The sequence below is a fragment of the Propithecus coquereli genome, unplaced genomic scaffold, assembly GCF_000956105.1.
Source record: "Propithecus coquereli isolate 6110/MARCELLA unplaced genomic scaffold, Pcoq_1.0 Scaffold27, whole genome shotgun sequence".
Classification (NCBI taxonomy): domain Eukaryota; kingdom Metazoa; phylum Chordata; class Mammalia; order Primates; family Indriidae; genus Propithecus; species Propithecus coquereli.
This window is the reverse complement of record NW_012148285.1, coordinates 11,969,578-11,984,333: the sequence shown is the minus strand read 5'-3', so window position 1 is coordinate 11,984,333 and position 14,756 is coordinate 11,969,578. Positions and strand designations below refer to the sequence as shown.

General features: G+C 42.1%; 1 protein-coding gene across 1 annotated transcript in view; it reads left to right on the top strand.

Moving 5' to 3' along the window:
- The window catches only part of IQCK (IQ motif containing K), a 121,409-nt gene that overhangs the window by 79,037 nt on the left and 27,616 nt on the right, over positions 1-14,756 (top strand). Inside the window, exon 8 of the mRNA XM_012647548.1 lies at positions 14,144-14,255. Coding sequence (XP_012503002.1) covers positions 14,144-14,255 — 112 coding nt within the window. The remainder of the gene's footprint in view (positions 1-14,143; positions 14,256-14,756) is intronic.

Below are 14,756 nucleotides of genomic sequence, written 5' to 3'. Positions count from 1 at the left end.
CTCACCAGGTTGTCGTGAGGATGGAAATGTTTTAAAATGTGGCAACACTTAAGAAAGTGTTCTGTAAACTGTCAATGCAGAAATGATTAAGGATCTCTCTGGAATAAAGGATGATGTCTTTCTTAGTGTTCCTTGCATCTTGGGACAGGATGGAATCTCAGACCTTGCGAACGTGACTCTGACTCCTGAGGAAGAGGCCTGTTTGAAGAACGGTGTAGATACACACTGGGGGATCCACAAAGAGCTACAATTTTAAAGTCTTCTAATGTCAGAGCACTTCGCTGCCTTGGCTACAACAGGATTTCAGTTGGAGGATGCGCATGACGTCCATCTGATCTGTGATTAAAGCAGTGATATTGAGACGGCCTGGGAAAATCATCAATTTCTTAAAGTTAGAAATAGGAGTGGTTCATAAAACCCTACTGCTATACCATGATGCTGGCTGGTACTTGTGTAGTCCTAAACTGGCGAGTGTGAAGTAGTTCCACCACCTCTGAGGCATCACCGCCAATGCAGCTTATGCTGCAGTTGCCCTTCAAACCAGACGTGTATTTACTGTGTGTTACAAAACTCCTGCTTCCTGCACCCAACATGCCTAGTCCAATTTTTTTTCGCTAGCCACATCTTGGGATCCAATGTATAAATCCAGTATTGCACGTCTTGTGCATAACTGTTCTAAAGAATCTTATTTTGTGTACTATATGCAGCAGTAGTGTGTGCACGTTGCTATATAATGCAAAAAGAAAGATCTACATATAAGCAATGCAACTATCTATCCAAGTGTCATACCAACTAAAACACCAAATAAACCTTGAACAGTGAAAAAAGGATGAATGGTATCAATATAAATGTAATTACATTAATACATCAGTCTTTTTCCTATTTGAAAAGTACCAAAGGTTCTGTTTCCTAAACAGATATTTAGATATGAGAGGTTTTAAAGACCTAATGGAAAGAGCGGTCTTTCTCCATGGATTTTATGTGTCCTATTAGAAGATGGTTTGGCGTATGAAAGAGTAACCAGGAGGCCAACAAACATGGCGCAGAGAAGTGGGATAAATACACTCCTTCCCCAGACCGGGGTGATGTTGGCAGAACTGGGCACGGCTGCAGCCCATGGTTCTTTGGCAGGCAGGGTTAGGGCAGCGTGTTTGCAGCAAGTAAACACTGATGTAACTAGAAGAACAAGGCAGGCAGAGGCAAGGCGCCAAGCATACCATTACAGAGCAGCTCACAGCCAGTCCTACATCAGAGCAAGCCAGGGAAGGGCCCCTTGTCACTGGCAAATGTCATATGAAGCAAGATGTCATTTTGCAGCCACATTTGACCACCCCTGAAAATACGGCAAGGAGCAGCGTGTCAGTTTGTTATGGGGAAAAAAATGGCTATCTTTGAATGGAAAAGACTTTATTCATATTTTTATTGGAAAAGACCAGCTACTCACTACTAACAAAAATCAAACCATATGGAAGAGTTTTAAAGTAAAATGTGAAAATCACCATTCCTGGCCTACCCCAAACCTGCTTCTCAGATCAAACTACTGTTAACAGGTGTGTGTCTTTTCTGTGTTTTTTCCCTTGTGTATATGAACATTTATGTGTATTTATTACAGTGTATGTTTTTTATAAATATGACACGTATTTTCTATAAATATGGTCTCATACCCTACAGCCATTCTGTAACTTGCCCTTTCATTTAGCACTGAGAGCAGTGTTCCACGTCAGCCAGCGTGGATCTATACTGAGCATCTGTATGTGAAGGAAAACACACTACCCCTGTGGCTGATAGGTTGGAATTTAGAACACTTTCATTCAAAATACTCCCAACCAAAGTGAGCCCTGAGATGGCAGGACGGAATAAACCTTTAGGAGTTGGTCTTAACTTTTATTTCCTCATAAAGTCCCAACAATCAGTTACTCAAAGTCCAGATCCTTTTTCCTTCCGCTTTCTCTCGCACGTTCGGTTTCCCCATATTGCTGCTCTGCTTTCCTGAGCTTCCTCTTCCTCCCTTCCAGAGGGGGAGTCTCCTGGTGCAGCTGTTCCAGGCAGGGGGTGGGGGTGCATTTCCTCCCTTTGTGTGTGTATTAGCTGTGGCTGTGGCTTTCCTCTGGGGACAGCCACCCAACCAGGGGAGCCAGTGTCATTTAAAGCAGCAGTTCCATTCTTAGGCAGGGTTGGTTGTCATTTCTGGCTGACTCGTGATACGGCCCAGGAGAAGAGAGAGGCCACCTGGTGTGTGAGTCACACTTTCTTGGTGTGTGGTGTGCTGTTGGGAATTGCTGTTCAAGACAATTATTTTTTTAATACTTTGCAATTTGGGGGGCTAATTGCAAGGCAAATAGCATAATGGGTAAGCAAGTAGGTGCTACAATTGGATCAATTCATTCACTAGTATTTATTGAGCGCCTACTATGTGGCAGGCAGGCGTTGTTCCAGACATTGGGCATACTGCAGGGAAGAAGAAAAGTCCCTGCCCTTATGGAACTTGCATTCTTGCAGTAGACTACACACAAACACAAATAAATAGGTAAGATAATGTCGATGAATGGGTTCGTAGCTATGGTCACCATAATGCTGCTTGACAAACCACCTGAAAGCCCAGCAGCTTACAATGTACATTTATGTCTCACTCACATGTCTGCGGATGAGTCACATTTCAACTGCTCTTGGTTGGGCTTTGCTACACTTGGCTCTAGGTTACTGGGTTCTATTTAGTTTTGTTCTAGGGCCTTCATTCTTCTGAGATCAGCAGGCTACCACGGACACGTTCTTGTCAAGGCAGAGATTGAAAGCTGTCAGAGGGGTGCACAAAAACACACACACGATGCTGTCTTGAGGCCTCGGCTGGGCATTGGCACACGTCACTTGCACACACATCCCATTGGCCAAGCCCAACATCAGCGAGGCAGGGAAGTATACTACTTGCTGAACAATTATTTACTGCAGATAATACTGTGAAACAAAGCAAACTAAAGAGCTGGAGAGTAACAGAGGCTACTATTTTAGATGGTGAGTTTAGTCAGGGAAGGCCTCTCTGAGAAAGTGTAATTTGAGCAGAGACCTGAATGCAGTTCATTGTAGGCAGAGGGAAAAGCCCATGTAAAAACCTACAGGGGCAGGAGTGTGACCAGCAAGAGGGTCAGGGTGGTTGATTAAAGTGAGCTAGGGGTGAGCGGGAGAGCGGATGAGAAAGTAGTCAGGGACCAGATCCTACAGGGCCCAATGTGCACTTTCATCAGGATGTTGGAACTTTAGATTTTATTCTGACTCTGCTCTCACTCTTCATTCCTAACCCTCAGAAATCGTAGTGGTGTTTTAAGCTGCTGAGTCTGGCGAGGGGGTTGTTTGTTACGCAGCAGTGGAAACCAATACGATAACTCCGACTTCTGTAGGGAGAGCATATTGTGAGAGAGTGAAAGTAGAAGCAGGAAAACTTTTGTAATATCTCCTTCCTTGCTACTCAAATTGTGGTGCATGGAGCAGTGGTATCTTTACCATCTGGCAACTGGCTGCAAATGCAGAATCTCAGCACCACCCCCCGCCCCCAGACCTCCTGAATCAAAATCTGCATCTTAGCAAGACCCCCAGGTAGGTCTTTGCACGCTCAAGTTTGAGAAGCAGTGCTGTGGGTGACAGCCTGGGTACACGGGGTGCTGTGGTGTAGGTTTTAATCCTGGCTTGCCAACCTATGACCTTCAGTAAATTACTTCATTTTCCTAAACCTTAGTTTTCTTTCCTGTGAAACAGGGATGATGATAGTGCTGCCCTCGTAGGGTTATACGTGAGGGTACAGATGAAACGGTGCACACCGGGTGCTCAGCACAGTCCTTGGCACACGGTCAAGTCCTCATAGCCGTCAGCTCTTTATTGACTGGATCCCATCCATGCATTTGCTTCCCTAAGAATATATTCCTGATCATTTCCTGATGGTGTCCCTTAAATGGTTTTTTTTGTTTTGTTTTGTTTTTGTTTCTAATTCCCTGTAAAAGAAAATCCTATCCTTTTTCAAAACATCCTTGGGCTCATCAAAAAAACTTTTGTCTGTGCCCAGCTAGATTCCAGCTATACTCCAGAGTAAAGGCGCCTGGTTTCCATGGTCAGTTTCCAGACCCAGTTCTCAGGGCAATTTTCAGGGCCACCCAGCAGGCCAAAATAGGCCACAGCACTATAAATAGTGGGTTTGGGCTGCTTTGGGCCTAGATTCTCAGGCCAGGTCCTTTCCCCCTCCCCCACCCCTTCCTACTCCTGTAGTTGTTCAAATAAATATACTCTGGGTTATAGCTGCAAGTGCATTTGCCTTTATATGCCCAGAAAATGCTTTGCCAACTTGCCAGGCTGTCAGCAAAACCCCCTTTTTATTTGCTCAGTCACAATATACCCCAGGTATGTGATGGAAGCTGATAAATCAGACTCCAGGTTGAACTTGATGGTTCACGTAGGGTTCACCACAGTGACTGGTACTGGGCCTCAGGGATCTGAGAAGCCTGCATGCCATCTTCCCTCGCCGTGTGGCCTTTTATTAGTATTTAACTCCTCTGAGACTCATTTTCCTTATCTGTAAAATGTGGCTGATAATAATAATGAATTCCAGTTCATAGGGTGGTTGTGAGAAATACATGAGAAAACTGCATATTAGCAGGACTGGCTATATAATTTGCAGGGCCCAGTGTGAAATGAAAATGCAAGGCCCCTTGTTTAAAGTTATTAAGAATTTCTAGATGATGGCAGCAGAGCATAAAATAAGTGGGAGGCCTTTCTAAGCACGGGCCTGTGCAACTGCAGAGGGCAATGCCATGAGGCTGGCCCTGCATGCGAGGCACCTAGGACCCTGCCTGGCAGTAGTGGCAGCCAACTTGCCCAGGGTCCTGTTCTTTAAAGGGCGAACAATCTCCCTGCAAGGCAGAGTTTATGGGGAAATTGCACCGCTGCAATTTAATCCCTTCTGCTGAGTAACAAATCCCCCTAATACTTAGTGACTTAAAACCATAGCAGAGCTCAGTGGAAAACAAAAACATAGCACTTGATTATTTTTTATGATTCTGTGAGTTAGCTGGATGGTTCCTCTACTGGTCTTACCTGGGCTTGCTCACATGGCTATGTTCAGCTGGTGACCAGGCTGGGCTGGAAGGCCCAAGCTGGCCTCACACACAGTTGCCAGTTGGTGCTGGCTGTTGGCTGGGGCAGTTTGGTTCTGCTTACGTGTTCTCTCATCCTCCAGTGGGCCAGGCCAGCGTCCTTAAACTGTGGCAGAAGCAATCCAAGGGGACAAAAACAGAAACTTCAAGCCTTCTTGAGGCTTAGACTCTAGAAGGTGCACGATAGCGCTTCAGTTACCTTCCCTTGGTCAAAGCAAGTCAAAAGGCTCACCTAGATTCAAGAGAGGGCTGATGGTCTACCTCATTTAATGAAAAGAATAGCAAGGTTTTCAAAGGGGCGGGAATCCAGGGAGCTGTGGTCCACCAGGGGCATAGTGCAGCGGTTCTCAAACTTTAGCCTGCATCAGAATTATCTGGAGGGCCTGTTCACACACAGATTGCTGAGCCCCACTCCCAGGAAATCTGAGTCAGTAGGACTGGGGTGAGGCCTGAGAACTTGCATTTCAAACACATCCTCAGGTGATGCTGGTGCTGCTAGTCTGGGGCCCACTCTTCCAGAGCCGCTGGCAGAGGAGTTAAGTGTCCACACTTTAGTCTAGACCAATGGCGCTCAACCTTGCCTGTACATTGAAAGCACCTGGGTGGCTATAACAACCCTGAAATCACCAGTTAAATCCAGGTGTGGTGGTAAGAGTCAGGCATCAGCAGTTTCTTTAAAAGTTCCCCCAAGTGATTCCAATGTGCAGCTGGAGTTGAGAAATACTTCTTTAGAAGTAGACTAATCGGGTTCAAGTCCTGCCTACAGCACGTACAAGTTTAGGTAAGTTATTTCATCTCTATGTGACTCCGTTTCCTCATTGAAGTTGGGGATGGCAGTAGTTCCTATTTCACAGGGTTGTCCTGAGGATTAAGGGTTATTACGTATAAAACTCCAGCACAGTAGAGGTATAATACTACATAAATGTCAGCTCTGAGGATTAGTGCTAAAGAGAGATCAAAGCATTGTGCAATCATAAGGTCTCTGGCATTGCAAACTTCGCTGTAATTTAACCCTGTAAATCATTGGAAAGTTCATCAAATACCTTAAATGCTTTTGCAACTTATTCATTCTTTGATTATTTGGGTAAACAAGTACCCAGAACAGTTGGATGTTGGGGGAAATCACTGGAGCTGTTGGGTGAAATTCCATTTTTTCCAAGTTTGTACTGTGATATGGCCTTATTATTAAAGGGACTTTAATAAACTGTAGGTGTGGCTTCCTGGGAGAAGTCCCTTTTAGATCTGACACTGCAAAGACTACTCCACCTAAAAGCAGCTGCTATTCATGAGTCATGCCTTCCTGACCACACATTGGTCCTTCTTAACTCAGATTTTAAGGATTTGCAATAATCAACATGGCATTTGTGTAAGAACTGAAACCAAAGTTGTACAGATGTTAAGGTAGTAGATCTTGTAACATTAAGTTCATTCTTAGCATTCTCTTCATTGGAGCAGGGTTCCCCAAACTTTTCATATCATTAGAATCACCTGGGGTTCTTGCTGAACATACTGAACACTTGGTTCCACTCGACATGTACTGAATCAGTGGTTACAGGGCAAGGGCCTCGGATTCTGTTTTTAGCAAATGCCTTAAGTGATCTCAAAGTCATATGGTAAATTTAGGAACTAGTCTTAAATTAATAGCATTTATGTAATACATATATAGAGATGGAAGAGGCAAGAAGGGAAGGTAGGGGCTATAGTTCTAATGTCCAGTCAAGAATAAGAGCAGGGGTTGGCAAACGATAGCATGTGGACCAAATCTGGCCCACTGCCTGTTTTTATAAATAAAGGTTTATTGGAACACATTGTGCCCATTTTTAAACATATTGTCTATGGCTGCTTTTGTGCTATAATGGCAGAGTTGAGTTGTTATGACAGAGATCATATGGCTCACAAAGCCAAAAATATTTACTATCTGATCCTTTACTGAAAAAAGTTCACTGACTCCTAGAAAGAGACATAACCTCAGATTTGGGCAAACTTGGAATTGGAACTAATAGTTATGAGCTCATAATAAAAAATAAACCAACAGGGAATAAGGGAGGCAGTAAATACAACCAATGGAAAATCCAGGCCTCCAAGAGTAGCAATTTGAGACTATGAAATAAGTATGTTTAAGATGATTATAGAGATATACTAGAAAATATGTCTGTATATATAAACTTCACTGGGAGTAAGACTGTATGAAAAAAAGAAAATTCAGATTTGAAGAAGAGTTAAGTGTAACATCTAGAAAGGAAAACAGTTGAGTCAGTGGTCTAACACAGTGCTTCTCAAACTTCAGTGAGCATCAGAATTGCCTAGAGATTTTGTCAAAACACAGATCCCTAGGTCCCACTCTCTGTAAAATTCTGATTTAATAGGTCTTAGGTGGAGCCCATAAATTTGCATTTCTAACAAGCTCTCAGGTGATACTGATATTGCTAATCCATGTACTATATTTGGGGTATGAGTTAAATAGCAGATAGACACAGCTGGAGGAGTAGTTAGTAAACTGGAAGACAGACCTGGGAGACAGAATGCAGCAGAGCGATAGAGATGGGAAATATGGAAAAGCAGTAAAGAGACAAGGACAGAATGAGAAGGTCCAACCTAAGTCTAATAGGAATTCCAGAGGGAGACAAGAGAATGAATGAGGGAGAAGTACTATTTACAGAGATAATTGAGTGAGAATATTCCAAAGTTGAATAAACATGAATCCTGAACTAGATAAATAAGAACAGAACCACACCAAAATGTTTCATGGTGAAACTACAGAATACCAAAAGCAAAGAAGCAGCCTTAAAACTATCTTAAAGGAAAAATTACCTACAAAGGAAAAACAATGAGTAATTACAGACTTCCAATCAGCAGCAGTGTATGCCAGAAGACAGTGAAGTGTAACATCATCTAATCCTGAGAGAAAATAACATTCAACCTAGAATTATATGTTCACTAAGTTATCATGCAAGAGCAAGGGCTATAAATAAAGACTTTAGAAAACATCTCTCTCACTGAAAGAACTACTAAATGATATACTTTTATTTGAAGGAAACTGAACCCATACGGAAGGAACGGGATGCAAGAAACAGTGGTGAATGAGGAAGCTGATGGATCTAAGTAGTTATTAACCGATGGGAGATAAGTGAGGGGAAACTGAAATACTAGATAATAATAATAAAGTTAAGAGGGGAAAGATTGAATGAAAGCATTCTAAAGTCCTTGTATTGTTTGGGAGGAGACCGGACAGATTAGTTTTTTAAGTTGTTTATTACATTGTAACAAAATAGTAAAGATACAGAATGTGAACTAACAATTCAGTAGAGGGAAACAAGTAGAATACAGAAAATACAATGCAGTGGAAAGCAGGAAAGAAAAAAGACTTAAAAGCAGGATAAATAAAAAAATAAAATGAGAGACATAAACACAAATACGTCAATAATCACAATAAATATAAATAGAATAAAGTCTTCTCTGATTTTCAGATTGGATTAAAAAGGAAATCTGCCTCTGTGCTGGAGGTACAGGCGACACACAATGACCTGAAAGTTAAGGGGTGGGAAAAGATGGACATCACAGATACCAAAAGAAAGATCATCTAGCATTGTTAATATCAAATAAAATAGACTTTCAAGCAAAAAGCATTATCAAGAATAAAGAGGGTCCTTATATAATGATAAAGGATAACTGTCATTTTCTGTATTTTCTACTTGATTATACATTTTAATGCCATTTACAACCCACGTAATTGGATTTACTACTCGCTAATGTGCTGCAACCCCAGTGTTTGAAAAATGCTTCTCTAGAACCGTGGTCCCCAACCCCTGGGTGTGGGCCAGTATTGGTCCAGTCCGTGGCCTGTTAGGAACCGGGCTGCACAGCAGGAGGTGAGCAGCAGGGGAGTGAGGGAAGCGTCATCTGTGCTTACAGCTGCTCCCCATCACTCCCTCACTGCCTGAGCTCCACCTCCTGTCAGATCAGCCATGCCATCAGATTCTGCATTGTGGTGAGTTGTATAATTATTTCATTATATGTTACAATGTAACATATAATGAAATAAAGTGCACAATAAATGTAATACACTTGAATCATCCTGAAACCATCCCTTCCTCCTACCTCCTGTCCGTGGAAAAATTGTCTTCCATGAAACTGGTCCCTGTCTCCAAAAAGGTTGGGGACCACTACTCTAGAACGTACTTCTAAACCTCTCTGAAAGCCCCAAGTAGCTCTAAGAGGCATACTGTCACATCACAGAAGAGTAGCTGTAACACCTTCACGATACCAGGGAATAGGTGATGTCTATTAGGTTTTAAAAATTAGATCCCTAAGACAATAAGGAACATTAATAATCATCAGAATGAGAAACCAACATTTGTTTTGTTTTGCCAAAGATCTGAGAAGAAATCACAAAGCTTCCTTACAATGAGAAAATTAAATTCATGAGAGAGTTATGAACTCAATATTTTATAAGAAAATTGAAAGAGATTTTCAAACATATATTTGTTTATGTTGAAATCCACTTTTCTTGAGTATAAAATCCTTCAGTATGATCATTAGTGCGCCAGGTCATAGCAAAGATGTAGTAAGAACTTTCCAGGAGGCTTGTCATGCCAAGTAGTGCTCTTATGAGCATTACTGAAGGGGCTGAGCATTATGTTACTTTCCAGCAACTGTAATATACTAAGTACATTCCTCCAGCGATTAGAAAACTCCAGGGAATCACCCAAAGAGGGTAGCTGTTGCTAGGTTTTTGTCTGTTTTGCCAAGAAGCAGGGAAAACAACTGAGCTAAGAGGATCCCAGAATTACAGATCTATGAAGGGTCCTTTCAGAGTCCCAGGCAACAGCCTCCCTCTTCTTCCTTGCCTGTAGTCACCACCTCACAGCCCCAATCAGCTGACTAATGCCTAAAATTATAAAATTATAAAATCATGTATGTACGCAATACTTTGTGACCCTCGGGAGGAGGCCTTGCTTTCAATTGTATGAATCATTGGCTCTTTAGCCACTTGGCTTCGTGTATAAACAGCACTTGGAGGATTCAACCTTAGAGCTGAATCTAGATTATTCTCATTACTTTATTAATGGATTTAGGAAATTACTAGCACAGCGAGAACTTACTATATGTTAGACACTGTTTTAGCATGTTAAATGTATTATCTCAGCTTGTTTTCACATCAGCCCAAAGAAGAAAATATTTTTATTATCCCCGTTTTACAGGTGAGGAAATTGAGGCTCAAAGAGTTTAAGTGACTTACTCAAGGTTCCTCAGCTTGTAATTTGCAGAGCTGAGATTCAGCCTCAGGCTGTCTGATCCAAAGTTGGCTTTTTAAACCAATATGGTAACCTGTATTGGCTTTCATCAGAGTAATATAACATCAGCAGAATCTCACAGTTTTATTGGAATTTTTAAAAAATTGACGTCCACGTAAAGTTTTTGGTTTTGTATTTGTCTTACCCCAAAGTCAAGTACATAAATAATGTATACTTTACATATGTACCTGTCTTAGAAGGGCAAATGAATCCCACATAATAATTTAAAAGAATAAAAGTAGAAACCCACTGGTAAGTAGAAACCCACAGTGAGATTGTTTATGTGTTCAGCATTATCCTGCACTCTGTGGTATTTGCTGATGCACAGCCACTGCCATTGAAACTGATTCCCTGACCGTGATCATAATGACCAGGATTAGCCCATTCAATGGGTACATGCTGTCCCCAGGACGCACAAAAGCCTTCTTTAGAGATCCAGGCTTTCCTGGTAATGAGAGGTTAACTAACAAGGCTGCTGTATTCTACACGAGTAAATAGCAGTCCTTGTTCAAAATGAAGGAAATCAAGGAAAAGATGAAAGGGTCTTTGGCCAGAGGGAAATCACGCTAACCTGGTCAGCAGAACGCTATGAACAAGTTCAGGCTTCCAGAACGATGGGGAAAGGAGCGTTTCTGTTTGTTGACTATTTAGGTTCTTGAGAGTCAAATGATTGTCGGAAACACTCGTTAATTATTAAGTTAAAGAACTCATATTTGACTCTCGGGAGCCTGTTACTTAAAATTTAAATACTTATTGTATTCCTAAAACAATATATACACATTGTAAACAACCCAAACAATGCAATCCAAAAAAATATGGAGTTCAAAATGACAGCCCCAATCCCATTTCGTCCACAGACAAACCCGCTTTCCTTGTATATCTTTCCAAACAGTAAGAATAAACCATGGCCCTCTGTGACATACCTTTGGTGGCGGTGGTGGTCTCGGGATCGTGGGCTCCTGGTTTGGAACTCCGTATCCGATTTAGCTGTTCAGTGACTCTGGAAGGAGACTAGCTACAAGGAAATACTTCTGAAAAATCAGTATGAACCCCAATCTGGAGTGACTCTTCTCCTGAACTCCAGAGTGGCAGTCCTGTCGCAGGAAAGACCTCTAATAGTGATCGATGGTAGAGGAAGAGGTCTGTGCCTGGGACCAAGAATCAAACTGTCAAAGAAACCATAGATCTTTCCTTGAACTTTAAGTTGTTACTACCGAAAGATAGATACCTGGACCTCTCGGGCTGTCACAAGACTCAGGGAGCTCTGCCCACAGTTCCTGAGACCAGAAATACACACTAAGGAGCAGGTGCTGGAACAGGTTCTGACCCCTGCCTGGGAAGCTGCAGCCCTAGGTGGGATAATAGCATCCAGAACGTGGAAAGGAGGCATGTGATTATGCTGGAAAAGTTGAAGAGACAGCATGCGTTAAGGACAATCCACAGATGGTGTTACTGAGAACGAAAATAATAACTTGGCTCCAAAACAAAAAAGTTCTGGAGATGCTGAATTACGTAGGGGGAATCTCTGTAGAACTGCAACATGGATGCAGTCAGCGTAGTAAAAGCTCTAGTTACTGGTGAGTCATTAACCGGCATCGAGGAGTCTGTGCCAAAGAGAATCTCTTTGCAGTCAACAAGTTTTGAAAGGCTGTTATTTGTAGTGGATCCCTCCTTTTCCATCAGGAGATCCACCACAAGGAAAAATGCTATATAATATAAGGAATGTGGGAAAGACTGCAGCCATGGTGGCCTTATTGGACATCAAAGAATCCACGTAAGAGAGCACAAATGTGATGACCGTGAGAAGGCTTTCGTTCAGCAAGGAAACCTTACAGAACCTAGTGGAGAAGTAGGAAGACCTCTACGCAGAAGTCAGGGCTGACTGTGCACCAGAGAATCTGCACAAGAGAGAGATCTTGGAAACATGATGAATGTGGGAATGTTTTCCATGGAATCACGGCTTTTCTCGGCATTGGAGAATTCACACTAAAGGGAAACCCTGCCAGTGTGATGAGTATAAGAAAGTCTTCAGAGGTGGGACCTTGGGAAACATCAGCAAATTCACATTAGAGAGGCTCTTATAAATGAGAGAATTGTGAGAAGTTGTATGGACAGAGATCAAGCCTCAAGAGATCTCCACAGTACTGAAAAGTTAGTATAATTAATGTAAATGGACAAGTTGTATGGGGAATGAATATTTTAGATTGCCCATTTTAGCCAGTAAGAACACTGAATGAATGTCTCACATCAAGAAAAGCAAGGGTCAGAAGTTCAATTTCCTTTCCCAGAGAGGTCTATGTAGTGAGCAACCAGGTCTTTTGAAATAAATTGTTTACCTGCATCTCCGGACTTGTGATCTGTCTCCTGGATGATCACCTGTGGGCTGGGGGAGATGTTATTTCCTTTATGCCTGCTCTCATATCTTTAGTTCATTCAACAAGTATAGACAGTAATATTGTCCTCTGGCAAGTGGAGAGGTAGACAGATGACTCAGGTGGAGGAAGGGTGGCAGTGGCTATGATTTTTCTGTGCCTTCTACAGCTTTCTCACCTTGGAGTTCCTGGATTGCCCGGGACTGTCTCACCGCTCCACATCTCTTGCACAGACCCGTATCTCTCCCTGGAACACCGTGACACTCCACCCTCTTGTCCCCATGGCTAACTCTAGTTCGCCCTTCACAACTCATCCCCGGGTCATCTCCTCCATGAAGTGTTTCCTTACTCCTGCAGGCTGGGTTAGATGCCCTCTCTGTGTTGCCTCGGACTCACCAATTTCCTTACTCTTAACACACCTTCTCAATCTTATTCCTGGGTCTCCTACTAGACTCTAGGTTTCTCAGGAGCATCCAGAAGCAGTGTGCCTACGTTTGAACCCCAGCTCCATCATTTCCTAGCTGTGTTCAAGCCACTAAAACTCAGTTCTGTCATCTGTGAAATGGGGACAATCATTCCTACCTTGTTGGGTTGTTTTGATGATTAACGTTGCCTGGGACATAAGCGCTTGATAAATATGAGCTATAGTAATAATAAAATTAAAATAATTATTATTACAATTACTATCAGTCATCTCTTTATTCTCAATGTCTAGTACAATGGCCAGTGTGAAGTAGGCGCTCAGTCAATTGGTGTTAAATGGAGCTGTGGTTAATGCATTAACAGTGATTAATCGAGAACTATGCTGTTGTATATGGTAACCACCAGCTATGTTTGACTGTTGAGCACCTGAAGCGCAGCTAGTCCCAAATTAGATGTGTCCTATGTGCAAAAATGCACCACGTATTGAAGACTTAGCATGGAAAACAGAAAGTAAAATATAAATAAATTTTTATATTGATTACATGTTGACATGATAAGATTTTGGATACTTTAGTTTAAATATATTCTTAAAAATAATCTCATCTGCTTATTTTTACCTTTTAAAATGAGATTGCAAGGAAATTTAAAATTACTCATGTGGCTACATTGTATTTCTATTGGATGGCACGCACCTAGAATGTTCTCAACCTACCATTAGCATAGCAAATCTTCACCCAACCTCGTTTATGCTCGAATATGATGTGAGCTTTAAGAGGGTAGATAATTCATTTAGAACAATGATTTGTTGAGAACCAAAAGCACATCCCCTTGACTTGTAAAGGGCTTTCTCTGCAGGGTTAGCATGATGAGGTACAGAAGTATATAGAAAAGTGATTGAAGCTTTATTGGGATTTTCCAGGTTCGTTGTGATCCTGAGATTCAAGAATTGCGTCAGTGGCAGAAGAAACTGAGCGAGGACAAGCACATTCGCCAGCGAGTCCGAATTTTCTGGACCAAACAAGAACAAAAAGGTCAGTGGCTTGATTCCCCATCCTTAGCTCATTCAGGAAAAGCTTGATTTTCATTCCAGGCTCAAAAAGGAAGCCCTCCGAGGTTTTATAAGGTCCTTGTGTCTGCATGGAATTTGATTTGTGTGTGAGGAAAGTGAAATTCTGCACATTGAAATTCTGCTCCAGAAGGACAGAGGTGATGTGATGTGATTTACATGGCCATCTCCCTCCCTCAGGGACACATGCAGTGTCACCTTGTATCTGCAGGTTTTCATTTTTCAAGCTATAAGACATCAAGAATAACCAGTTATTTTGGAAACACAGTGTCTATCAACATGATGGGTGGTGATTCTTCTAAAGTGGCTGATTGTGTGTCTGAGCTTAAGTGGTGTTTTATGCCGTCTTCTCCCCTTTGTGATGGTTAATTTTATGTGTCAACTTGACTGGGCCACAAGATGTCCAGGTGGCTGGTTATCTGGGTCTGTCTGTCAAAGTGTTTCCAAGGAGCTTAGCATTTGAATT